The 27,763-nt window shown below is 41.7% G+C and overlaps 1 protein-coding gene across 1 annotated transcript; it reads right to left on the reverse strand.

The window, feature by feature from the left end:
* Positions 1–7,917: 7,917 nt before the first annotated feature.
* On the reverse strand, positions 7,918–24,985 carry ccdc18 (coiled-coil domain containing 18). Its single transcript, XM_083928374.1, has 23 exons — positions 24,883–24,985; positions 24,462–24,590; positions 24,109–24,205; positions 23,881–24,002; positions 23,423–23,702; positions 23,132–23,219; positions 22,397–22,614; positions 21,995–22,105; positions 21,621–21,752; positions 21,285–21,419; positions 21,086–21,163; positions 20,869–20,985; positions 20,602–20,769; positions 19,041–19,183; positions 18,042–18,205; positions 17,675–17,888; positions 16,276–16,375; positions 15,909–16,046; positions 14,389–14,529; positions 14,120–14,257; positions 10,863–11,285; positions 10,014–10,766; positions 7,918–8,095 (listed from the first exon to the last, which is right to left on the reverse strand). Exons 1-23 carry the CDS (start codon positions 24,939–24,941, stop codon positions 8,075–8,077), a joined length of 3,969 nt encoding a protein of 1,322 aa, XP_083784500.1. The 5' UTR covers positions 24,942–24,985; the 3' UTR covers positions 7,918–8,074.
* Between the last annotated feature and the right edge of the window lie 2,778 nt (positions 24,986–27,763).

Below are 27,763 nucleotides of genomic sequence, written 5' to 3' on the forward strand. Positions count from 1 at the left end.
CTTATAGCTTAGCATAAAGACTGGATGCACAGAGAAACATCTCTGTCCAAACCTCTGTTACTTTCAGACAGAGCCAGGCCGACTGTTTCCCTGTTTACGATCTTTGTGCAAAGAAAATATAAAATGACTACAAAGTGACGCAAAGCAACTGCAAAGAGACACAAAATGACCAAATAGAGACACACAATGACCAAAAAGAGACAACAAAAAAAACACACAGAATAACTACAAAAAGGGGTAAAAAGACTATAAAGAGCCACAAAACAACTACAAAAACACACAGAATAACTACAAAAAGGGACAAAACAACGATAAAGAGACACAAAGAGATACAGAAATCATACTGTAAAATGACCACAAAGACACAATGCAACTACAAAAACTCACAGAATAACTAAAAAAAAAGGGACACAATAACCATAAGACACACAAAACAGCAGCAAAGTGACACAAAATGACCACAAAGACGGCTACAAAGAGACATATGCTGTGTCCCAAATCGCCCACTTCCAGCCTCAAACTGGCTTTTTTTTAAGGGTGGAAGTACACTGCATTTATCCGGTTGCACCCTCAAAAACGGCCAAAGTGTTGAGTGTGGATCGATACTCAACGCCCTCAATCGCCGCCATTTTGTCTTCGCAGCGGAAGAGGCGGGACTTCATTCAAACTGGAAAATGGCGAAACAACAGAGCAACGGAGCGGAAACAACTAGATTCACTTTATAAATGTGAAAAGAGGATCACAAGGACTTTTGGCGGTGTGCTGAGTCAGAAGAGTTGTTGGAAAAGCTTCTGGAAAAATAAACAGAAGAAGAAATACAATCGTCATTTTGTGTTTGGCGGCAGAGTGTGATTTGGGACAGCACTTACTGGGGGAATTGATTGTACTGATCTTGTGAGTAAAGAAGGCACGATTGCGCGATTTGAGACACTGCAAGAAATAAACTACAAAATGGAGCAACAACCCCAAAGATACACAAAGAAACTTCAAAAACACACAGCATAACTACAAAAAGGGAGAAAACTGTCACAAAGAGACGCAAAATGGCTGTAAAACCACAAAAAGTAATAATGAATATGTGTTCAGCTTCCAAACATTGAGTCAAAAGCTGTCGTCAAATAACAGGACAGATGTGTGACCCTGTTTATGCATTCGTAAAAAAAGACTATTTGATTTAAATTTAAAAGATGAAAAGATGTTTAATAGGAGGACATTTTACTTTTGCTTTGAGGGACAACATGTCGTTCTGCGTTTGTTGTCTCAGGTTTTCAGCCCTTTGGCTCTGGAGCCTCGTTGGTGCTAAACCAAAGCTGCTGCTGCACGCACGGATGTCTCTGACCTTGAGTAGTCATAAAAAAGGTAACTAGGATACCCAGTAACCCTCATTAAGTGTTCAGTTTAAAGAGGGAAAGGTCAAAACCAGGGAGCTGCACCTCGGTGATTGTGGAGAGCTGTGGGAGGAGATAACAACCACCTTCCATCAATGTCACTAATGGCTGTTTTCCCTCGTCGTGGCGTTTTCCCTCCTGGTAAAAAACCCTGAAAGCTCTTCTGGGAGAGACTTGGATCCCTTTGCGCTACCGTAGATCTGTGCTTTTTCTCCATCATGACTGCACTGCACAGTAAGATCAATCAAACTTTATTTGTATAGCACTTTTCAGACGGGTTTGTGCCGTTCAAAGTGCTGCAAAGATGACTGACAAGACAGAATAATATCAGTGGTGTAGAGCATAAAAAAACATTTACAAAAAGACAGAAGCATATTTACAGTAGAGATCAAAGCATGTCAGATAATAAAACTAAATAAAAGATTTAAAAGCTATGAAAAGGAGTACTGTAGTAGTTAAATAAAATGTGGCTTTTAGAATACGTTTTTTCATCAAATGCCCGGCTAAAAAAGCAGGTTTGAAGTTTAGGTTTGAACATGTCTCACAGATTATTCCAGGAAGTCCACGTCCAAATTATCACAAGTTGTCCTGGGTGTGTTGGCGGTCAGATAAGGACTGCACGGCTCCTTGGTGACGGGTGTATCAAGGCCTTTGAACGCTAATGTCATGGGCGTGAATGCACCTGTAATGTCCACTCCACCAGTCTGACCTCCAGGACAAACACACGCCTGGATCGTGGCTGCAGAGAGCCAGTGGACTTGGAGACTGAGGAAGAGTTCAGGAGATCTGATGTCTCACACTGGAACTTTTATTGACACTGGATGGAGGTGAATTAAGATTCAGCAGTACTCGACCACAGTAGGAGGAGGACTTAAACTCATGCTGGACATTGCGGTGTATGGTAGAACAATATAATATAAAATAGAAAGGTCTACAAATATTCACTTTTCACTTTCTCAGTCATGTTTCTTCCACATGTGCATCTCTGGGTTTCTATCCCTCCTTCCAACTTGTCATGGCAGAGTCTGAAGTTCTTGCCCCAGAAAAAAAATTGTTGCCACTGTTACAGTGTCCAAGTTGCTGCTTCTGACGTTGCTGTTACAACTAGCTTGTGACATTAATGATTCATTTGATGTTTGTAAGGGTGTAAATGCACAGTTGTACGCAGATGATGCAGTGATTTTCACCCCCTGCGAAAAACACAACAGAGGCAGCTCAAATACTCATGACAGCAATGTCTCATATTCAGGGCTGGCTCACTGATTCATAACTTTCTTTAAATGTTAAAAAAAAATGTCTGTATGTATTTTGCTAAAAGGCCGGCAAATGCTGATCATTCTGGTGTCTTTCTGGGAGGGGAGGAGCTCGCTTTGGTGAGCGAGTTCAGATACTTGGGAGTTATCCTGGACTCGACACTCTCATTTAGGAAACACATCAAAAAAGTGTCTAACTCTGTCAAATAAAACCTGGCAAATTTCAAACAGATTAGGAATTCATTACCCACCAGTGCAGCTTTGATGTTTTTACACTGTATGATCCTCTCATATATAGACTAATGCTTCACAAGCTGGTCTCTGGCATGTACGACAGCACTTAAACCAATAGACAGTCTCTATAAAAGAAACCCCTACCACATCTGCAAGAATTTTTAGAGTTTCCATAATTTCAAAACATTTAGATTTGCGTGTTGTGTATATAAAAGTCTCCATGGTCCCGCTCCACCACCACTGACTGAATTCATAAAGAAAAGGACTCTGCAAGGTATGAGAAGCAGGGCTTGTGTTAGAGGAGACTGAGATCCCCCACAGGCGCACTGCATTTGGGAAGACTGTGTCGTCTGTTGTAGGGAGGGGGGGGGGGGTGGGGGGGGGGGGGGGTCTGGAATAGTCTTCCCTCCACAATAAGGAAATACCCCACATATTCCTCTTTTACAGGTCAACTCAAAAAGTGGCTTAAATCAAATCAAAAGTGCGACCACTGACTCGTCTGTATCATATTGCACAAGACGTTTTATTTCATTGTTTTACCCTGTGTGGGTCTGGTGTCCTCCTGAGTAATGTAATGTAATGTATTGTGCGGTGTGTCTTCTCTTCTATTTGTATTTTATTTATTTATTTAGTAGTATTTCTATTTTTTCTAAAAAAATTTTAGCAGGGCCTACGGATGCAAGTTAGCCTCTTTGCTATAATCCGGCACTTTTACAGTGATATGTTGTTATCGTTGTTCATTAATGTGCACTGTCCCTAACAAATAAAGTATTGATTGATTGATTGATAACTCATGGGGGAATTGTTGGGTCTCTGTAAATTAGAGAATGTGGTCTAAACCCACTTTATATGGAAAGTGTCCTGAGATAACTTATATTTGATTGGACCAAGCCCCCACCACAGCGACTTCCTAGTTGATCCAATAAGGAAGTGCCAAAAACTGCAGTTCTCAGAGTGTCCACAGTTTGCACAATAGAGCAGTTTGTCATTGACCCTCATGTTAAACAGGCCGTTTTCACAGCATAATTAAACCTTTTTAAGGCCTGGTATAAAAAACAGTTCTAGTCTGTATGATTAGGTCATATCTCCATGACAACACTGAGGGGGGTGATTGTTTTTGTACCAGGCTAGTTTTTATTTTATTGGAGGTTAAAGTTTATAAATAATTAGGGGCGTGGTCTCTTGAGTGACAGCTAAACCCCTGACCCTCACTTCTCCTCAGAGGTAAACGTCAGCCAGATGGACGTATCTCCCTCCCCCCAACGTCACATACATGCCCTTTTTTGGTAAAAGGAAATGGGGCAGAGTCAAAGTCTGACAAGATGGCTACTCCCGTAGGCGAGGACAACTGGATCAAGTTGAGAAAACGGACCTCGACTGAGACGCTACGTCCATTTTTATACAGTCTATGGATTTGACCCAATAAATACAAATTGGACTGACATCTGAGACAGTAAAATATTCATTTTAAACTAAAACAGATCACATTTTTTAGGGATTGCAGTAAAAGCTTCACTATGAGCTGATGAACACCAAGACACAGAATAAACAGGGCATCAAAGTGCCTGACCTTCATGTGATTCTGCTCTTCCGCATCAACAACCTGCAGAGCCAACATCCTGATATCACCATGAGCAAACAAGGATAGAGTTGCTTTAATCATACTATTATTACTTTATTACAGTACACCACCCGTGAGTTATACTCAATAAACACCGTAGGCCGTGCAATGCCGGCTGTGGTTAACTCGTGTGCCAGACAGACCCCCCCCCCCCCCCCCCCCCCCCCGCCTACATCTCTGGTGTGTATATAGACGTGTGGTTTACACCCCCCTGAAGTAACCCACGCACACACGCCTGGTTCTCGTTTCTACAACAACAACCGTCCTGCCAAGGGCTTTGTTTTGTGCAAACCATGCGATCAACTTCTGCACTCAAACTCCGTCACGTTGAAACTTCTATTTTGAAAACTGTTGAGTTCACGAAGGTTTTAGTATCGATCAGTGTGTACCTTCCACTGTTTCAAGAATTCATCTGTAAAAAGCAGAAGAGCGAGAAAAGTTGCAGAATCAGGTCGGGGTAAACAGCAATAATCCATCTGAAATCTTATCCGCTGCTTCCACATAAAAGTGAGAACTGCTATTTTTTATTTGAAATGGTGCAGACACGTCGTTCTTAGGAAGTTCGATGGAGGAACTAGAGCTCAGCTACTTGACACGCAATCTACCGCTGAGAGAACCACATCCTCTAAAGTTAAAAAGCTCTCAGGGCGACAGTGGTGATCCTAAAAACTGTATAAAACATCAATGATCGAGTTGAACTTTATTTATACAGCACATTTAAAACAACCACAGCTGACCTTTGCTTAACAGGCACAAAAATACCAACACGGAAAAATAAGAAGCAAAACAGTACGGTATGAATAAAGATATATATTTACGTATATGGAAAGGTGTTGGGAAGATCGAGGAGCATCTGATTGGTAGATCTAAGTGCTCCAAGATGGAGGACTTCTGCTAGATAAGGTGACTCAAACCCCTTTAACAACTTAAAAACAAGCGATAAAATCTTAAAATCCACCCTGAAACCGACCAGTGGTGTTATGTAATCACGCTTTCTTCTTCCAGTTAGAAGACGAGCGAATGCATTTTGTACTACCTGTAGACGATGAGATGACTCTTCCTCTCCCACAACAGTTACAGTCGTCTAAACGAGAGGTTATTAAAGCATGAAGAACTCTCGGATCTTTGGGGTAGAGATGAAGTAGGCCTTTAACTTGGATATTGTTTTGACAACTGAACTAATTGTCAAATTTGAAGGGCGCGGTCAACAATCATGCCAAGGATTTTAACAAAAGGTAAAGTGTGAGAAGATAAAGGGTCAAATATACCAACAGAGGGGCGGCCAGTGGCTGAGTGGTTAGAGCAGTTGCCCCATGTAAAGAGGCTGAACGTCCTCGAGGCAGCGGCCGTGGGTTTGACTCCAACCTGCGGCCCTTTGCTGCATGCCCCCCCCCTCTAATCCCATTACCTGTCTGTTGGATCTAATAAAGGTTGAAAAATGATCAAACTGGTCCAATGAAATAACAATCCCAGTCCTATTTTCATTATACACAAGTGTAATTCTGGTGCAAAATCATCCCATGGTCTTTTTCGGCACGTAAGCCATCGAGACAGTTTTATTGTTTACTGCTCAAATACACCAAACATGATAAGAGCCCATAAAATAAAGCACATGGGGGGTGAATTGGCACTTCTCCACCAGCACCACTTCACCCTCCTCTCTTAGACCTTGTGGGGACTTGAACTGGCAACCCTTTGGATCCAAAGCCAAGTCCCTAAGGGCTAAGCCACTTGCTCCTGGCAAGAGAGACTTGGCCACCTGAGGATACGAATGCTGTACCTTTGCATCTCCACAGAGGGAATTTCTGATTAACCCACTGGGGAGACGTGTTTATCTTCACACCCTCACACAAGTTGAGACAATTACATCACGTGTCCTTTTAGAGACGCGTACAACAATCAAAACGCTGGTGCTAAAATAAAACTACAACTTAAATGACCAGTAAGCAGCTGCAGCTTGGGATGATCTGTTAAGGCGTGAAAGTGTACATTTTAGACGTCAGTTTATGCAGAATCCTGAAGTTAAATTTAATACCTTTAAGACCTTTGACTGCAACACACTTTAACTTAGTGAGTAGATGTGGATATTGATTATAAGAAAGCACATACAGGCAGCTTAACTTCTGGGCATCATCACGTATCATGAAACAGATCATCACATAACATAATCACGCAGCAGTCAGTGAGCAGCGAGCACGCCAACAGTTGCTTTTTCAGATGACGTCAAATTTAGTAGCAGGATAAATAAACTACACAGAATCCCACTACTGACAACACAAACGAAACCTCTTTGGACGAATATACACATTGAGAACAAGCTGCAAAATGTTGGGTTCAAGACTTTTATACTTTTTAATTGCTGCTCAATTTATTTAGTAACTTTTAAAGTCCCAGCAGACGCCCTGAAGAGCGTAGGACAGAAATGATTGCTGTCTTTTCTCCTGTCCAACACGCGCGCGCGCGCGCGCACACGCACACGCACACGCACACGCACACGCACACGCACACGCACACGCACACGCACACACACACACACACACACACACACACACACACACACACACACACACACACACACACACACACACACACACACACACACACACACACACACACACACACACACACACACACACACACACACACACACACACACACACACACACACACACACACACACACACACACACACGGCCTGTGGTGGGGAAATATATGAACTGCCCCTCTCTTATGTAGGCAGGAAATCACTCACAGTGTCATTTACAGCTGCCAAACCAAACACTTTATATGACCTGCAGCAGAGCTCAGGGCTGAACTGCTCACTGGAATAAATAACGAGTACTTTTTGTTATTGTGCTGTTGACGTGTGATTTAAGTCGTTTTTTCCTAACCACAGGTTCTTGTACTTGCATCTCTACTGTTGCCAGGGGGTCCAGGGAAACATTGTTCGTCTACAAAGCTTTTACTCATAATAATAGTCCACACAGGACTTCATGTGATGAGCAAAACGAGTAAAAATTCACCTCTCCAGAGCCCAAACATGTCGATGTTCTCGTTACGTAAACCACGTGAGAGTGCCAAATCCAAGCTCACCAGCTTGAGTCTGTATTAGATTCAGCATAACTCCCTCCACGGTCCTGAGCCAAAACATGCCTCTTCTGGACAGGAAGCTGCCAGTTGCTCTGGTAACATGACCCCACAGCCACCAGCAGCATGGGAACATCCAAACAGATGTTAGTGAAAGCAGCGTTTTACATTTCCCTGGAGAATAACTAAGAATCACAGTGGCAGGCAAAAAACTTGTATAAAAAAAAACATCTTTTATTCACTTGTGTAAAATATATATAAATATCAGTTAGGAAACATGAAATGCTACATTTATACTTTATGAAACAACAACACGGTAGATCATTTACAGACTGGGAAGTAGTGCTCATCATTTATCTTTTCCTCTGACGAACAATATTGAAGCTTGATTTCAATAATACACACCAACGGGGGCAGATTAAATGACACTTTTATGAATGTGTATTGTGAACAGCTGCACTCCTCTCGGACGTCTCCTGAGAAACACGGCTTCATGTCTCCTTGACATCGATCTGAAAAGGGAAAAGGAAACGTGCATCAGTGAGGCATCACCAACCACACACCATCCTATGAAGGACGGACAGCTCCCGGAAAGTGAAACCTAAACCTCTGGATCGCTGCTGCAGTGTAGGTCACAAGTGCCGCCCCCTCCATGTTAGTGAAAGGGACATGGGCAAAACTAAAAAGTCAAACCTCATGAAATTTTTCCAAAGATGGTTTCTGTCATATTTGGTAGTTCTTATCTTTTATTTGTTCAAGCGTTCGTTTTTCTGTTAAGTTTAGTTTTATTTATCTATTTGATGCTATAAGAACGGGGTTAAAGGTCATGATTGACAGCTGTGATCGACGTGCAGATCGCTTGATCACTACTGCGCAGACTCCAGCGCCTGTGTCTGGGGTATTTTGATTTCAGTTTTAGTCACAGACTGTATAAAAAATGGACGCAGCGTCTCCGTCGAGGTCCGTTCTCTCAACTTGATCCAATCATCCTCGCCTACGGGAGTCGCCATCTTGTCAATCTTTGACTCTGCGTCATTTCCTCTTAACAAAAAAGGGCATGTATGTGACGTTTGGGGGGGAGAGATACGTCCATCTGGCTGACGTTTACCTCAGAGGAGAAGTGAGGGCCAGCGGATAGCTGTCACTCAAGAGACCACGCCCGTAATTATTCATAAACTTTAACCTCCAATAAAATAAAAACATGGTACAAAAAATTCACCCCCTCAATGTGTTGTCATGGAGATATGACCAAACATACAGACCAGTATGTTTTCTATACCAGGTCTTAAACAGGTTTAATTAAGCTGTGAAATCGGCCTGTTTAACATGGGGGTCAATGACAAACTGCTCTATTATGAAACCTGGCACTTCCTTATTGGATCAACCAGGATGTCGCTGTGGTGGGGGCTTGGTTTTTGTACCGTGGGAGGAGGTGAAGATGTGTCGTCAATCTTCATATACATATATTCTGTGGATCCAACCTGGACACATTTTAAAGTTAGTTTGAGGCTGGTTTGAAGTGGGTGGAGCTAAGCTGGGGAAAAAATTGATGTTATGTACTTTTTGTGAACCAATCATCAAAGTCAAATCATCCAATTTTCCCAGATAGAGTAATCGCATGAATTACTTTCCTCGAAGAAGGAAATCTATTTCTGTCTTAACAGCAATTGAACATCTGAAGATCACTTCACATCAACGCTCTCCGTCTTATGTAAACCTGTGGAATATGCACAGCTCACAACGCAGATGTGCAGCGCAACTCTCCGTTCTGAGCTGAATTTTTGTTAGAGTTAATTATACGACACCTCCTCATTTCACTACAAACTAACAGGGACAGATAAGGTTGTAGAGAACACTGAAACCAACTTCTTAAGGGCTTTAAATTCAACTGATACAATATCATGTAGTGTATCATCTGTCCCCTAAAAACATACAGCGAAAGATTATTATAACCTCTTTGGTTTAGTCCTTAGCATCAGTTCCGGTGGTACGAGGCTTGGTATCAGCTAAAGCGTATCAAAATCTGATCTTTTATCTTGTGTACTCTGTTTTGTTTTCTGTGAGTGATAAATTGTAAAAAAATAAAATAAATAAATAATTTATTCTCTGGATTAATCATTTAGTCTGTGCATGTTAGAAAGAAAAGTGATAAACACCCATGTTGGACAGAAATTATTTTACCAATTATATATTCATTCTTTTCTTCTGTTGTTTGTGTTAATTTGTGTTGGTATTTTGGGTCTGTTTAGCTCTTTGGTCAACTGCATTTTTTTTTTTATTTAAATGTGATATCCAAATAAATTTTGACTTGATAAATTTGTTAAAAATGTAAAAAAAAACACTGATATTCAGTTGATATGATTTAAAACAGAGAAATGCAGCAAATCCTTACATTGAATTCTGCTTTAAACTGACACTTGGCGTTGTTACCTGGCGTGTTGGGCTGCGTCCGGTCTGTGACAGCGCCGTGGAGCTCCACAGAGACGGGTCCTCCTGCATGGCTAACGTCATATTAACAAACCTTAGCATCCCCGTCAGTGAGCTCACGTCCTCCTCCTCGTCCTGACCCACCAGAGTGCTCACTGACTCCCTCCTCGACTCCCCAGCCTGTCCCTCGTCCCCCTCCTGCATGGAGGTGTCTTCCATGCCGGGGTGTCTGTCTTCCCGATTGTCCAGCATGTATGTGAGAGGGTTGAAGGAGAGGTCGGAGGGCGCTGTGGCCTCCGCGGCTCTGAGGCCCTGCCAGCTGTGGTCCTCGGAAAGGACAGAGGAGATGGAGGGGGAGGAGGACTCCCATGGGTGTTTGCTCAAAGCCTCCCTCAGTGTGGCCTTCAGACTCATAGGGAGATCCAGAGAGGAGTCGATGCCGCTGCTCTGCAACCAGTCGCATGTTTGGTGATGAGGGGGTGAGGTTGGCTGCAGGTACGAGTGAGCAGGAGGTGATGAGCAAGTTCGTGCGTGTGTCGGGGAGAGGTGAGTCGAGTAAGCCTGTGAAGAAGAGGGGAGGGGTGTTTGGAGCTTCTTGGGGGAGGAAGGAGGGGAGTGAGCAGAGGAGGAGCTCTCTGGGGAGTGTGTGAGTGTGTGCAGAGCAGGGACAGAGAGCGTGTGGTTGTACAGGTGCTGGCGGTCCGCAGCTCGCTCCAGGCTGGAGATCCTTGTTTGGAGACGCGTCACCTCAGACTCCTGCAGGAAGACGACAACACAACCTTTTTTTTAATATTATATTGAATAATAAATGAATGCAACTTTAGCTATTCTCACACTTCTAAAGCACTCTACCTTGATGAGCAGGGACTCTTCAGAGGTCTCCATGGACTCCTTGGAGGCCTGGAGGTGATTCTGGAGCTGGGCGGCCTGGACTCTGGTTTGATTTAACTGCGCGCTGAGCTGCTCCAGATGGACACGGAGGAGACTGTTCTGGGCTCTGGTCTGTTCGTACAGAATCCTGCTTTGCTCCAGCTGGGTTTTACTCTGTAGGAGCTCGGTCTGAGTCTGGTCTCTCTGTGTTTGGAGTTGACTGGCTTGGTTCCGGGTGCGATCCAACTCAGTCGCAGTTTGCTGCAGCTGGGTTTTGGCTTCCGCAAGATGTTTCTGGCTCTGCTGAAGTTTCACTGCGAGCTGCTCCTGGGAGGAGAGCATGGTGCAGGAGATCTGTTCTGAGACTTTGAGGAGCTGGCCTCGAGTCTGCTGAAGTGATTCCAGCTGAGGGGAGGGAGGGAAAGCAGACGGATGAGACAAGTTTGGTTTTTACAAGCTGATATGGAGCTTGGTGTGCTGCTCTGATAAGACTATGATCCACCTCATTTCCCTGTTATCAGGTAATCCCAAAGGTTATGGCAGGACAAGGAAGTCTAACTAATCTAATCCAGCAACTCCTCGTTACAATGCAAGTGGCTGGTCTCAGAGTCAACCTTACAGTATTTAACCACTCAAGGGACAAATAAAGATATGTTTCAAAAATAAAATAAAAACTTGAACTATGCTGAGCAAAACTCAGAGGAGAGGCTTGTCACTAAATTGAGGATAGCCGGTTCACCTTAAAATGTTGGTGCAGTGAACCTCAGCTGAAGGAGTTTGTTAGCTTTGGAGCTAATAATTGAATCAATTAAATTTAATTTAACTAACTGAATCAGAAGGTAGAAGCAAAGACACAGGGACATGTCTTGGGTCTTGAGGAGTTGAAGTATTTATAATATGCTGTACACACACACACACACACTGCTCTGCTACATTCACGTTACCGCTAACTCAGTAACTTACTTTATACCCACAGACACACACATGCTCGCTCTCACTGCTGCTGACCGTGTGTGTGTGTGTGTGTATGAAACTCACTCTGACACAGACAGAAGGCAGTTCGGCAGTGGGAGAAGCGTCACAATACGCGCAAAAATAATTTCTTTTTAGTTATTCCTTAAAGGAGTTGTTCCACTTCTTAAATATATCTTAGTTTAAAAATCCTGTTAAAAATACATGTTTAAACATCACAGATGCTTAGGCCGGGCTACCTATATACTGGGAAACCCTGGCTTTACCTGTCTCCTGCCTGCTTCTCCAAACTGGAGTGTACCAACCGCCACCTACTGTAGGTAACACACTATGGATTAGTACAACATTCAACTCCACTTAAAAAAAACAACTGTCCCATTGAGGTGTAATCAGCTGTGTGTCATAAGAAGAGAAACTTAATTTTGAAAAAATAAGGAACTCACACGTTGTAATTGACGTTTGTAAAGAAAAAAAAAGAGGAAAAGAAACAAAACCAAAGACACAAAAAAGGGAACGACAGCGATGAACAGAAAGAAATATCCACGAGTGAAACCCAAAAGACCTCCCTCACGTTGATGGAGAGAACAACTGACATCACTTCCTTGTGACAAGTGTTTGCCAAGAGCTAAGAGTTGCAGCACAACTGAAACCCGCACTACAGCATCACCTGTCGCATTACATGTTCTAGTCCTTAAAAAATCGAGTTTAAAGACTGAAACGTCCCTTGTTTAGTTGTTTCTAGTACAATCCGGCTGTTAAGACGTGATGTAACATCCTTTCAAAATATGATTTCCAGGTCCAAGCCATTCAGAGCCTCGTAACGCCGCAGTGCCGTGTTCCCCGTTGTTTGAACAGATCTGAGTTTTTAAATACACAACGTGTATGTCATTTTATCTCTTTCTTATCGATAAAAAATATGTCTAACTGACGAAAGAGGTAATCGTAATTGTTCACATGTTCGGCTGTTGATGTTTGGACCTGGAAATCGTATTTTGAAAGGTTGTTACATCAGACTGAACAGCCGGATAGTCTGATGCAATGCATCATTTGTAGAAAGACGACACCCGTCTTGAAGCGTCAGTGGCTTCTGTACCATATTTGCTTGTTATCAGACAGAATTGTCAACTTGTTTACGCCTTCAGTGAGACGTTGCTCTAAATCTAACTGACATCTGCGGGGGATTTGGTTTTCACTAACCAGTCACTACGGACAAACGTGTTCACTAGAATCTAGGCAAGGCAAGTTTATTTGTATAGCACAATTCAACAACAAGGCAATTCATAAAACATTAAAAGCATTGGGAGAAATAACACATAAAACATATAAAAGGTCAATTAAAACATAAAAGGTCAATTACAACATCTAATGTCATTTTGAGCCGGGGTTTCAAGAGCAGGCCGAAGCAAAGTAGAAAACTATGATGACAAGGGATGTAAACAACGGTGTTACTCGTGGGTTGTTTCACGTCATGACGCCAGTGGTGAGGCATATTTAATGATCAGGGGCCGTATTCATAAAACATCTTAAGGCTAAGAGTAGGTCCTAACTTGCTGATTTAGGAGTAACTCTTAAAAATAAGGGGCGTCTGACTCATGACTGACTAATTTTAGGACTGCTAACTTCTTAAGAGGAGTGTAATTCACAAAGCATTTTAGCGCTCAAAGTAGCTCCGTAATCTATAAAAACGTAGACACTAAGAGTAAATCAGGTTGGACCTCACACGGCTGCTGCGGTCAACATTTTTGAGAGATTCAATGACAATGAGCTTTTAAAAAGGTATCGCCTTAATGGAGATGGCATTACGAACGTGGTAGAGTTGGTCAGGGTTACCATCAATAAAAAACACCTAATATCACCGCAGATTAAAGTTGGTACAACTCTCCGCTATTTGTCCACGGCAAAAATGCAGCTGTGCAAGGCAGACGATCTTGGCGTCTCTCAGCTGTGGGTCAGGAAGATTTTGCACCAGACGATAAACGCCCTATCCAGACCTAGATTCTATCATAAATTCACTCTTACGGACGCATACCCTCTCAGCCTATCACTGTGAGCAAAGAAGGGATGAACATGACGTCATCCATAGCAACAAGGTCAAACTCGCCCTCTAGTTTTCTCTTAGGAGTCCTTAGTAAAAGTTGGTCTCCGAGGCTTTGGGAATTGGTTTGAAGAAATTACTCTTACCTAAGAAGTTTTAGTGCTCCTTAGGAAAACGGTTAGCGCTAAGATAAAATGTATTGTGAACACGGCCCCTGGATCCAGGTAAGTACCTCCGTGCTGTGCTGCTCCCTCTCCAGCTCCAGCTCCTGCTCTAAAGAGGTGAGCATGCTCTGCAGCCCGGCCTCCAGCTGCAGCCAGTTTGCTTCCTTCAGTGCCAACTCCTCCTCCACAGCGCACAGCCGGACCTCCTGCAAACACACACAGACACACTTCACTGGTAATAGTAGTGCAGCCAAATCCGTCTTAAACAAGGCACTCCTCCTATTATTTTACCCTAAACACCAAAGAATAAATCATATAAATTGCTCTTGGACCTCACCTTCTCTTTGGTCTGCAGCTTGGTGGCGTCCAGCTCTCTGGTCAAAGCCTCACAGTGACGCTGGGTTTCTTCGAGTTCTTGCAGTAAAGTGTGGAGTTTTTGCTGACACACACGCAGCTGCTGGCCGAGCTCCTGGGACTCCTAAAACACACACACACACACACACACACACACACACACACACACACACACACACACACACACACACACACACACACACACACACACACACACACACACACACACACACACACACACACACACACACACACACACACACACACACACACACACACACACACACACACACACACACACACACACACACACACACACACACACACACACACACACACACACACACACACACACACACACACACACACACACACACACACCAACATGCAGTTTGATGATCTACATATACACATATACATATATCTACGTTAAGTGTCCAAATTAATTAAACAAGAAAGAGCATTTTCAAAACTAAAAATAAAACAAAAATAATTATTAGAATTCATATTAAAGTTAGTGTTACTTGTTGCTGCTCATGGGGGAATTGTCTCTGTAAATCATATGGCACTGTAAATAAAATTTAATTGAAAACTGCTTCTAAGACACAAGATAAGGAATTCTATTCGACTTTAGTAGTAAAATATATAAACTAAATTGTGTTTTTTATTTGCAATTCTATGAAGCACAAAACAAATGCAAACATAAGGTGTACAAACATTTTAAAGCCTATATGTAGATTTAGGGTTTAACTGTGTCGCTGACAGTGTTTGATAATCGTTATTCGTTATCTCATATTACAGCGGATGGTAACCATGGTAACCAGGAGCTGGATCTTTGATGATTTCATAACCATCAGTGGATTAACTGTAAAATATGTGATAAATGTAGAATTACCCCCATCAAAGGGTGAAGATTTGTTCAGTAGTGTCAATATTTTTCTCTGCTTCATGTGTCAAATTTAATAATTTTCAAATTAATTATTTTATTTAATTGAATTTATTTTCTGTTAATTTAATTGAATTAACTTCATTGCATTTCTAATTGATCAAAAAAATGTTTACGATTTCTTTCTTAAGTTTTAATGTATTTTTAAAATTTTTAATAAATCTAATTTGCCAATTTAGATGTTTTACTTTTCCTTTATTTAAGTTGTATACCTACAATAAGATAGAAAAGGAAAAAAAAAGAAAAACAGAAGCCATTTTGCAGCACAAAACATTTTTGTTGGTTAAGACTGTTGGTTAAGACGATTTCTCCGTGGTTCCTCTTGAATGTTCAGCTTAGAGCTTTACACACACTGACATCAATATCATTTCACAGTACATTAATGCTGCTGATCAAACGTTCCCTTTTCCTATTCTCTTCTAAAGTTATTGCACATGCAGTTGTGTATTCGCTCTAAACTAAAAAAATAAAAGTGCCTCTCTAAATGTCTATTAAGGTCGAGTTTACAGAACATTTTCTCAAGGGTTTTGCCCTCTTATTCTGTGTGTGCTCCTGACCTTCATGTTTCTGTCTGTGAGCTTCATCTGTGTGTCTCTCAGCTCGCTCTCTCTGGCCTCCAGGCTCCGCTGCAGAGACTCCACCTTCCTCTCCATCTCCAGCTTGTGCTCTCGGATGGCGACTTCCAGCTGACCCAGCTTGAGGGCGACGGGTACGGCCGCAGGAAATCAGAAACACCAAAAAATGAGATGGCAGCAAAATATATTCTGCAGATTAAATGAGATATACGGTATGTGTGTGTGTGTGTGTGTGTGTGTGTGTGTGTGTGTGTGTGTGTGTGTGTGTGTGTGTGTGTGTGTGTGTGTGTGTGTGTGTGTGTGTGTGTGTGTGTGTGTGTGTGTGTGTGTGTGTGTGTGTGTGTTGTACCAGCTGTGCTCTCTGTTGGAGCTCCCCCTGTCTCTCCTTCAGTGCAGTGTCCATATCTAAGACCTCGTGAGTCCTCTCCTCCAACTCCCTCTGGGTCTCACTGTGAAGCCACACACACACTTTAATTGAATAACTGCGTGTGATTCTTGCAGGGACAAATACAGGGAACACCATTTCAGGACTTTCTACTGTTTATTGTTTTAGGGTGACCACGACTGACCTAGATCTTGCTAAAGGTTATCTTTTTTGGGGGGTCTGGCCCCCTTCACCCCCTCCAGAGCTCTACAGTCAGCTGACCAACTGCTGTTGTAAGTGCCCAGGACCAGACTAACAACGAGTGGGGACAGAGCATTTGCTGTGGCAGCCCCCAGACTCTGAAGCCGCCTCCCCATCCACATCCATGCAGCGCAGTCTCTTGTTATTAAGTCCCTTTTTTCCACTTGCCTGCACTTAGTGTCACCTGGTTACCTTTTAAATTTTCTCTCTTTTGCATTTTTTTTAACTATCTTGTCATTCTAATGTTTATTGCACTTTGCACTTTCTTGTGATGCACTTTGTCATAAATGTGCTATATAAATAAAATTTGACTTGACTTTTTTTCTTTTAGTAACTAATGATTAATGGACTGAAACATGTAGCATCCTGTTTTTTTGGTTCATGAGTGTACGTCCAGTTGAGTGCTTAATGTACAATTAGCTGCACACAGTGTGTTAGACGTACAGCTTACGTGGTCCAAATGTACACAGTTCTGTGTGGGTGGTTTTAAATAGAAAAGTATTACATCAGAAACCAGAGCATACGGGTAAATCCATCACAGCAAATTACATGACACATTACACAAGTTCCACCTTAGATGCAGATCAGCAAAGGTTTTCTTCAGTAAACCCTAGAAACACTATGAAAAATATCATGTCACGATTGACCAAAATATCATAGTTATTAGTATTATTGCGGTATTGTTAAAAATGTGTATAGATGAAGTATTGTTGTTTTATAAAACCACAAATAAAATTAGCAGCACTTTTGTTTGGATAAATACTACCTACTTATAACTTCATCTGAGAACAAAGAATAGCCACAACACGATCCAGAAGACAGAGTCAAAGTGAGACTTTAAATGGGACACTGGGACAATAACCTGCCCTATGTCAGTGTGTGTGTGTGTGTGTGTGTGAGTGTGAGTGTGAGTGTGAGTGTGAGTGTGAGTGTGAGTGTGAGTGTGTGTGTGTGTGTGTGTGTGTCTCTATTGGTGAGTTTGTGTTACACATGTTCGAACACAGACGAGCCCGATCCAGCGGAGGATCTTATTTGGCCATCGGCACATGGACGTCATTTTCGCTTGAGGCTCGACCCTTGTCCCTGTGTGCAGAAGATATTTCACATGAGGGCGTTACCTCACCTAAGTTGGACAGTCAGTTTTTCCAACGAGGCTTGCCACTCATCTGCGTCAGTTTGGGTTCTTTGTAGAACATCTCTGAGTTCACGTAGTTTCTCCAGAGCCTCGGCTAACTCTCCACGCACCGCCTGAAGCTGTCCCTCCAGGACCTGGACCCGCTGGACACAGTTGAGCCGGTCGGCCTCACAGCGATGGAGCTTCTCCTCCAGATCGTTCACTGGGAGGAGAGAAGTGAAGAAGATTCAGATCTTGAAATCTGACTTTAAAGCCAGAGCTGTCTGTAGTTCTGTCTTTAATTGTCTCTTCCCTGCAGAATACAAATTAGTAAAATAACGGAGACTAAAATCTTCTAATCTGCACTGAAACTTACCCGCGTCGCTCTTCCTGTCGAGCTGGCTGCTCATGTGTTGCAGGCTTTCGTCCATGCGGCTGATCTGAGAAGCCTTGACGGCGACATCCCTCCTCAGCTGCTGCAGCTCCGAATCTTTAGACACCAGCTCCCCGCGAAATTTTGTCACCTCTGATGTCAGATGGCTGCATAAAGCACAAGGAGAAAAACACGGGAAAAAATAATCAGTACAAAGATTAAAAGACTAAAATGCACCAAACACAAAGAAAAAATACACATAAAGCATTAAGCAGTATACGCTTTATGTTGTTGTTGCAGCTGGGGGCATGCATGTCCATTTGCTCACCTCAATGTGAGCAGGGCTCCCATCGTAGACTTTGAGAGAAGAAAATCCCTTCAGATCTTAGACAAGTTTAACTGAGCTAAACAAATATGTCTTTTGATGGCACACTTCAACTACTAACATGTTTTTGCAGAATAAAATGACTCCAAATACGTCAGGCTCCTATATCCCAGTCTCAAACAAGAAAGATCCCCATTTATATACAGATATTTATGGGTCATAGGGGCTGGCTGCTCTGTGCCTACAGTAAAATGGGATGTGGTGTAATCATAAGACTGTCTCACAGACTGTTAAAGCGGACGATAGAATAGAAGAACAGCGTACTTGTTAGGAATGTTCTGTCAGAAAATAGTCACTAACAAAAAAGCCCCATACAAACTGCATGAAATAGCTGCAACAGTGGATACTAGGGAATCTTGAATTACAACCAACAAAAAAAAGATTTAAGTGTGAACCAATGAGATTTCAAAATAGTTGTAATATTTAATAGTGTAATATTTTAAATAATTCTGTAACAGCACCGGTGACATGGTTTATGTCTTAAAAAGAAGATAAGTCAACAACTATGGTAAAAACTCCAAAATCTACTGAGATTGAAAGGATTCTGCATCTTAACGCTTGTTTCCTTTCGTTCCTGAGAGTAATGTGAGTGTCCCCGTGCGTACAGTCGTTCTTACCTGACAGACTCGGAGAGTTGTGTGTTCTGCTGGTTCATCTCCTGCAGGTCCTTGTTTGTATCCTGGAAATCCTGCTGTCTGTTCCTGACCTCATCCTGCAGAGAGGCCCTGGCTCGTTCCAGCTGCTGCTCCAGACTGGACACCTGCGGTTAGACACAAAACATGAGCATCTATTTTTTATTTTCCTTCTAAGTGAAATCAAACAGGACGTCCATTTTTTCGGTTCCATAGTACAAAACCGGAAAGATCACAGGAACTGAAATTAGAGAAGATAATAAACAATCCCATGCCAAGATATTCTAATTTTTTGTCTTGTAGCGCAGACCTGACATACTGCTGCAACAAAACAATGGCTCAAGTCAAATCAAAAGTGCGACCAGTAACTGGACTTGAACTAATTGAACATTACTTTTTATCCCATTGTTAAATCCTGTTTGGGTCTGGTGTCCTTCTTAATATGTAATGTGTTGTGCTGTGTATACTTTTTCCTCTAATTGTATTTTATCTATTTATTTGCTGTCTCTTCTTATTTTATTACATTCTTTTATTTTACCTATTAAGGACTACGGCTGCAAATTAGCAGCTTTGCTATAATCCGGCATGTTTACACAGATATGTAAATATCTATATTCATTACTGTCCACTGTCAATATCTTAAAAATAAAGCATTATCATGAACAATGAAAAATACACAGTCTCTCCCTGCAGGAAGTCTGATCTCTTGTCTTTTACGCTGATCAGATCTTAAAATACAGAAAAGCTCCACAATACCGTCCCTGTGCTGCTCAGTGAATGGACCGTTGTGCCGTTTGTTGTGAAGGACAGAAAGTACAACCAGCTATTAAAATGTGCTGAACTACAAAGTAAATCACAAGCTCCAGCAGCGGTTTCCCTCAAGCAGTGTGCAAGTGTGTGACGTGTGGGGTGTATCAGTAAGATTATATGTCTGAATGTTATCTAGGCTATCCTTATGTGTATCTTCTGTTCTTTATGAGCTTCAGGTTGCTTTTATATATTATACAATTCAAAGCTTCAATAAGAAATGTTCGATCTTTGCAAATCAGAAGCTACTTGAGCCTTTTTCCTCCTGTTTTACTTTGATACACAAAAGGGAGACTAATATTGGCAGAATAAAATGTGGAAATGAAAATGAATCAGTAAACTCCATCACAGAGAAGATTGATTATGGCGATATAGATCTTCTATCCGGATATACTGTAGTCGTTTCATATCTTGGTAACAACCTATATCATGACATAGCATGTTCTCTGGTAATTCAATAAATGAAAAGTAGGTATCGCCTATTTTGTATACTCCTGTGTCAATTACATACTTTACAAATAAAAAAACTGTTGTATTAAGTGTTTCTTTTTATGCCCTAAAATAGTGCATCCTGTAAAGTTTCTCATGTCATTAAAGCTGAAATAAAAACAACAGATTCCTGTTCGCGTCACAAGATATTTTGAATTAAAATACTTCATGGTGTTATATCTTTTTTTTCTTGTGTATATTTTCTTGTTAACCTGGTATTTGAGAAGGTTTTTAACTGTCTCCAGCTGACCTCTTTCTGCAGCTGGCTCTGACTCTCCTCCAGTTCGGAGATGTGAGCAGTGCTCTCAGTCAGCATGGTCTGCTGCTGCTGGAGAGAAAGCTGCAGCTGCAGGTTCTGCTCACTGGAGCTCTGACAAAGCAGGCTGGCGGCGTGGAGCTTCTCCTGCAGCGAGGACACCTGAACAGATAAGGGGAGAGATATTAGTTTGTGCAAAATGTGATGCAAACAGACAATCTCAAAGTTTGAACAACTGTCTCATTGTATGCAACACTGTACCGTGTCTTTGTTCTTCTGCAGCTCACTCTCATAGTTCTTCTTTACCTCCTCCATCTGCTGCAGGTACAAGCTCAGTTCTTCTCCACACGCTGACAGAGACGACTGTAGTTCACACACCTGATGTACAAACAGAACTTGTGAATTCTGCTGGATGTGTCTGTGCACTTAAATCTAGATTATTTGTGTTTGTTTATGGTAATCAGGCCTTTATACAAACCTTGTTGGCAGACTGAGCCGCCTGCTCTTTGAAACTCTGCAGCAACTCCTCATTGTGTCTTTCTTCAACCTGCCTCTGCTGTAATAAAATCAATATATAAACAGTACACGTCTGGGTTGAATTATTGTTGTTGTACCTTTAATTTAATTGAACTTTGCTCAAGTGAAGGTAAAATGATACACAAAGGGAGTGTCCTGACCTGTGTGAGTTGGTCCACTGAGCTCTGCAGCAGGAGAGCTACTTCCTGAGCCTCGTCTCGCTCCCTCTGGAGTGAGCTCAGCTCCTGCTCCATCTCCAGCACCCGAGACTGAGCCTCCTCCACGGAGAGATGCAACTGCAGAAGAGAGGAAAATAATGTTACAGGGAAATTTAACTTTTGCTGCCTTATATGTATCTCCAGCTCTTTCTACGATTTAAAGCATAGGTTGGTTGAGTAGAATTGAAATTAAATGAACAGCGGAGCAGAATTGCACTGTGAAAGTTCAGTGGAGAGAAAGTGAGGGAGACAAAGATGTATGTAGAAGTAGATGATCACCATTTGTATTCTGTGCTGTTGCTCCGTGAATTGCTGAGAGTGGGATTTTTTACACTTCTCCAAAGACTGCTGGTACTCTCTTTGCTTCTTGGTCATCAGTGACTGGTAATGCTGAAGTGTGCTGGTTTTCTCCTGTAATTAGAAAAGTGAAAACTGTACTGAGCGTAAACGGTGGATTTAGAGAATACATTCTAGCATGAACAAATTATAACCCACGATAAAAAGGGTTGTGAATCATGACTAAATGTTGGCAGATGTCCAGTTATATCCAAAGACAAACTGACCACAACCTCTGCGTGTCTGGCTGTGGTGTCATGATGTTACCAGGGAAAAGATGACAAACACATGAGGAAAAAAACATGTGGGTGTTGTACCAGAAGCTGATTCTCCAGCTCAGTGTTCGTCAGTGCAGCCTGACTGTAGGCCGAGGTTTTCTCCTGTAACTGTTTCTCCAACGAAGCCGCACGTGCACTTTTTCTTTTCAACTGAAGTGAAACACACACACATAAGACTTTTTTTTTTTATCTGTTAGAACCAAAACTTACCTCTCAAGCTTGGTAAAAATATAAAAGAATATTTCTAAAAATGATGGCTGAGAAGGTTGCTGCAAAACACATGGAAATAACAAACCTGTGACAATAAAACAGCTGCACAAATTTGATAACAGAGTTCAAAAAAGGTGTTTTAATCTACTTAAAGCAGGAAATAGAGTCGTGCAAAAGTTTAAAAAAACAAAAAACAAAGACAGAAGTTCTGAAGAAGATCAGACACATTACCTCTTTCTCTGTGTCGGTGGCTCGGCTGACTTTGTCCAGCAGCTCCGTGTGGAGGCTCTGGTAGTGGGAGGCTCTCTGGGCCATGGAGCTTTGCAGGGAAGAGATCTCCTCCTGGGCCCTGCTCAGACGCTCCTGAAGCCGCTCGACCAGGCTGTTCTGTTTGGTCCGCTCAGTCTCCATGGACTGCAGCACTCGCAGCAGCTGCTGGTAGCCTTCATCTGCAAGGATGGCGCGACAGGGAAAGAAAGGACAGGAATGCTTTCATGGATATATGTTATTTGTCTAGGAAGACGTTTCACCTCTCATCCAAGAGGCCTCATCAATTCATGTACGCATCTGACCAGGCTGGGACTGGTGTTACTAACTGGTGTGGATCTCCACAAATAACCAAGTCTAGTTGCTTTTGACTGAAATTGCTTTGGGGATAACGATGACCTGGACAAATATGGATACATGGTACCTGCTATCTAATGCCGACTTTACTGTCTAATTAGATAAACTTATTTCTTTAACCATCCATCCATCTTCAACCGCTTGTCCCCATCGGGGTTGATAAAAAATATTGTTAAAAGAGAAAGATGGGTAGAAAAATAGTGTATGCAATATGATTAAATGGAAACTGCAGGAGAGGTAGAATCTGAACCTGAAATTAAAATAAATAAAAGCTTACATCTCTTTTAATAGAAATAGATGACACAGCATGTAATGAAGTAAACAGGAGGTTTGTCAGCATACCTGGCTTTAGCTTCATTAGGTGTGCTGCTCCTGAATAGTCCACTGGGGGAAACATGCAGGGCCTGACACACAGTGTCCCCACAGCACCCTGAAATTAAAAAAGTCATGATAACAGTAAACACAGCAGTAAACAGATTATCCCCTGTGCAAGATCAGTGATAAATATGGAAACATATTTGGGCAAACAAATATACTGATGATGTAACAATCCCTCAGGTCAAACATCTTAACAAAATGTGCATGTGACATGAGAACACAAACAACGATGTGACTGTGCATATTCCTCTCCACCTCTCGTAGATGCAGTAGGGCCAGTATGGCCTCCAAGCTGGCCAGCTCCACCTGGCTCTGCTGAGCCTCTCTGTGGCTCTGGGCCTCCTTCTGCTCCAGACTCTGGGTCAGAGTCTGCAGGTTTTCCAGCTCTTTTCGCAGAGAGGCCAGCTCCCTGAACTCAGCGCCCCGCTCCATGAGCTGCCGTTCTAGATGCGAAGCCTTTCTTCCAGCCTCCTCCAGCTGAGCCTGGAGGCCAGCGGCCGCAAACTTGACCTGCCTCCCCTCCTCCTTCAACTGGCTGGGAGGTGGACAAGGGAGAAGATCATGGATAAAACATGTTAACCAGCAAATAAAAAGCCTTTTCTTCTGAAAGATCTAATTGATGATAAATCCTCCAATTTACCTCTGCTTCTAGAATTAGATCTGAAATCTACGTACACCACAAACAATGAAATCGGACATTTAATCTCACGTACCTAATTGTTTGGCTCTGTTCTGCCTTTCCTCTCTCCAACACAGTGCACTTCATTTCCAGCTCCTCTTTTTCTCTGTCACACTCAATAAGACTCTCTTTTAGTTTGCTCTCGCTCTCCATCACCTTAAAAACAAAATGAAAAACATGTTTGATCAACATGCAACTAAAAAGAGAGTTAATATCAAATATATACATATGTACTTAAATAGTTCAAATTAATCTAATTTACCCTCTTTAGTTTAATGGAAATTGTAGCCTTATAATCTTTGAAGGCGTCTTTGAGTTTCTCTGCATTTTGAAGAGCTTGGTTCCTTTGTTGCTCGGCCCTGAAAGGGATGAGGCAGAGAATAAGCACTAAAGCAATAACAATCATGTCGCAAAAGTAAATTAGACATGGAATATCTGATTATGTCCGAGCCAATCCTTTCATTTAGTTCAGTCAAAAAAATGAACATGTAACAGGTAACAAAAGACATTGTAGAAGATCAGTTTCATATGGTATACATGCTTTTACCCGAAATGTTAGAAGAACTGTACTGTAATCTGTACACTAATGAAACTGAAAGCGGATAAAGGTGTCACCGTTTGCCCAGGGCTGTCCTGTTGTCCAGCTCCTCTCTGAGCGTGTTCACCTCCTCAGTGAGAGTCGCCACCAAAATGTCACTATGAGCTGCTGCTTCCTGGCTACACTCTGCCCTCAGCTCTGCTGCCCTGGGAAACACACACAAGGACAGGTTGTTCGGTAATAACACAAGGTCAATCTGAAGCCAACGTAACAGTTTCAAGACAAAAGGTGAAATTAAAAAGCCACAATCAAGCCAGCCCCAGTAGGAGTATCTTCTCTATCTCTAATTGTCTATAGACAATTCTAGTATAATGAACGACTGAGTGTACCCCATAGCACATTGCATATTCTTAACACCAATTCATTTTCCAGTGTATATACATTGGCATGCAATTGCCACATAATAGCGACATCAGCAGTCGGAGGTCATGGAGTTACTTTAGTTCTGTGGTTTGAGTCTCCAGCTCTTCTTGAAGCTGATGCATCTGCTCACTCATGACTGCCACACTGTTTTGAACCCCCACCCGAGGGCCTCTGAGGTGGACCTAAAAAGGAAAACACATACACATACAACAGTTTATGGTCATTTGAATCACAGATATTTCCTCAAAAAAACACACTGTTGCTAATGTCTAAACAAACCCCTTAGACAAAGAAGTATGACTGACTTGCAGCACACAAAAATGACCTTTATCCACAGATATAAACTGTGTAGGGATCGTCATACCTGAGACCTGGAGGTGGCCAGGTCATACTGCATAGCATCGAGGTCACTAATGAGCTGCCCATCGTGCATGGTCAGATAGGCGTTCTCCTGACGCACACAGCCGCCCTTCTTCCTTGTAGAAAAAGACTCCATCTCTACTGACCCGGCCTTGAATGAGGCCGACTGAGGAGGGAGAACACAGATGTGGATGAGGTGTGTTTGAACCGAGGGTTGTAATTTGTTTATCTACCTTTTGGTTATGAGATATGGATTGCCTCATAAAATATGCATAATTTAAAACGTACTGTAATAATCACCACTGGGACTAGTGTGAAAGAAGTAATTACCCTATTTAAATGCACATTTACAATTACTAGTTTTATACGCTTGCAAATAAACAGTATGTGTTTAGAGATAATGGTTTACTTTACATTTTCTGGTATGATTGATTTTTTAACAAATAAGGTGAGCACTTGTTTTTACTATAGTGTGATAATTGTAGCTGCCACCAGCCCTGGTTTCTGATTGGTTAAAAAATGGATCAAGCTATCTGTGCATGTTTTATTGTTAGCAAAAGCTATGGAGCCTGAAAAGCACACTCGTTTTTTGACCGTCGTCTGCAAATACATTTTTGACAATGTTAACGCTTTGCTGATGTATTGTTTCTTTGTTAAAAACCCTTCAGTAAACAGTTAAAACAAAGAACATGGATTATGGAGTTTTATTAAAGCACGCGTCGACTACATGCTTGGACTCTATAGTTTAAGTGGGCAGTAACAGGACCTAGACGGAGCCACACTCACAGTATGTAACATGAGACAATGAGACAGGTGATGTAAAGTATATCTGTTTGTTTTTTCTGTTTGTTTCACTTGCAAACATCCTCTTTCTCACCTTAGAGTTGGAGGAAGGTGGGCTGAGACTGGCAGCAGCAGCAGTGCGTCTCTCAGTCGTCCCACTAAGAGGCCTCTTCTGGCAAACACAGCCTGACTGGGATGGAGGAACATCTGGTGTCCGCAGGTCTTGTAAGGTCAGGGAATCAGGACTCTTCTGCTCACACTCATCTCTGTATTCGTGTTCTGACTGACTGTAGAAGGTGCACATTGAAAACTCATTTCATATGATTTAAATTTCTATTTCAAACATGTAAATAAAAAAGAAAACAGAAAAGGTCATACAAAAAATATTAATTTTACACAACTTAAAAGCATAGAGATACATGAATGACAAATACGTGATTGTTTTTTCTTTTTTTGACCTGTCTGAAAAGGAGTGGGAAGAAGTAAACACTTATTTAATCCAACCCCTTCTCCATAACAGTTAACAACTTCCTCTGTCAAACATTTCTTTTTTATTATTATTTCTTTATTATTATTTTTCAAAGTCTCAACCAAAACATTTTTAACTTTACTCAACAAATATCTTTCAATAAACAATTGAATTCTCATATTTTCCCATCTAGTGATAGACTCAAACATCGGCCGGCAATGTAATTGGCCGATATCTGTGTTTTTTAGGTGTATCGTTCTGTATTCGCCGATAGTTTTTGAGACTTTTAACTTTTGTTATCATCATTGTGTCATTTTTATGATGCAAATTGAGGGAGTAAAAGTAGTATCGGCTCAAGAAAATCGGCAATCTGTATCGGTCATCGGCTAAGGCTGATGAAAAAAAAACAGATTTGCCCTAAAAAAATACATTATCGGTCCCCATTCCTATCAAATATATATATGATAAAAAGTATAAACGTATTGGCCGTCCTCTACAGAGCTGGGTCTGTCTGACGTCCCTGCCTGTAATAGGGAAGGTTTTCGTTGCCACCGTACTCTACGGGGGAATTGTTGGGTCTATGTAAATCATAAATAAGTCATAGAGTGTGGTCTTTACCTACTCTGTAAAGTGTCCTGAGATAACTTTTGTTATGATTTGGCACTATAAATAAAATTGAATTGAATTATTGATATATTTTAGTATCCAAAATATAAATTAATTCAGAATTCAAAATAAATAACAAATAATAAGCAAATAAAAGGGGGAAATTACGAAAGTATAAAAGACAATCTAAATAAACAAACATTAAAGAAAGATTGAAGAGAGGAGGCAGAGGGTTTAAAAAAGCATCTGACTAACTCTTTGTGGTGGTGTTGGTTCACTCTGTATATCACCTGTGTGACTGTGAGTTCATCTCATGCAGTAAACAGTCAGCTCACCTCAGTTTCTGTCGCACACTTTGCAGATTGATCTCCGTCAATCGAAGCAGATTCCTCAAACTGACCAGACTTTCGGTAAAACTCTTCTCGTTCTCAAACATTACATTAATGGGAGTTACATGTTGATTTTGTTCCACTCGTCCTGTCTTTCTGTAAGGTTAGCTTTAATTTACAACGTGTGTAAAAGTTTTTAAAAGGTAAAATACCCACAACTAACTCATCAACATAGCGTTACCCTTTAAAAACACCTGTGTGACTATGATAGCAGAACTAGCTGATAGCCTAGCTACGCTCGCTAAACGTAAACAAAGCTGTATCAACAGGTGGAAAAGCTACCGTTAGCTCACGTCACGGCTCTAATAACGACCACGTTAGTTACCAAACGACTGAACAACGTTTACGT

Source organism: Echiichthys vipera, assembly GCF_963691815.1.
Source record: "Echiichthys vipera genome assembly, chromosome: 15".
In the NCBI taxonomy this organism is placed as follows: domain Eukaryota; kingdom Metazoa; phylum Chordata; class Actinopteri; order Perciformes; family Trachinidae; genus Echiichthys; species Echiichthys vipera.

Excerpts from the sequence above, each read along its gene's own strand:
- ccdc18 (XM_083928374.1), bottom strand. The coding sequence starts at position 24,941 with ATGAGTGAGCAGATGCATCAGCTTCAAGAAGAGCTGGAGACTCAAACC. Across the intron at positions 24,591-24,882 it reads ACTCAAACCACAGAACTAAA|GGCAGCAGAGCTGAGGGCAG; the intron begins GTAACTCCATGA and ends TGTGTTTCCCAG. Across the intron at positions 23,703-23,880 it reads GAACAGAGCCAAACAATTAG|CCAGTTGAAGGAGGAGGGGA; the intron begins GTACGTGAGATT and ends TCCACCTCCCAG.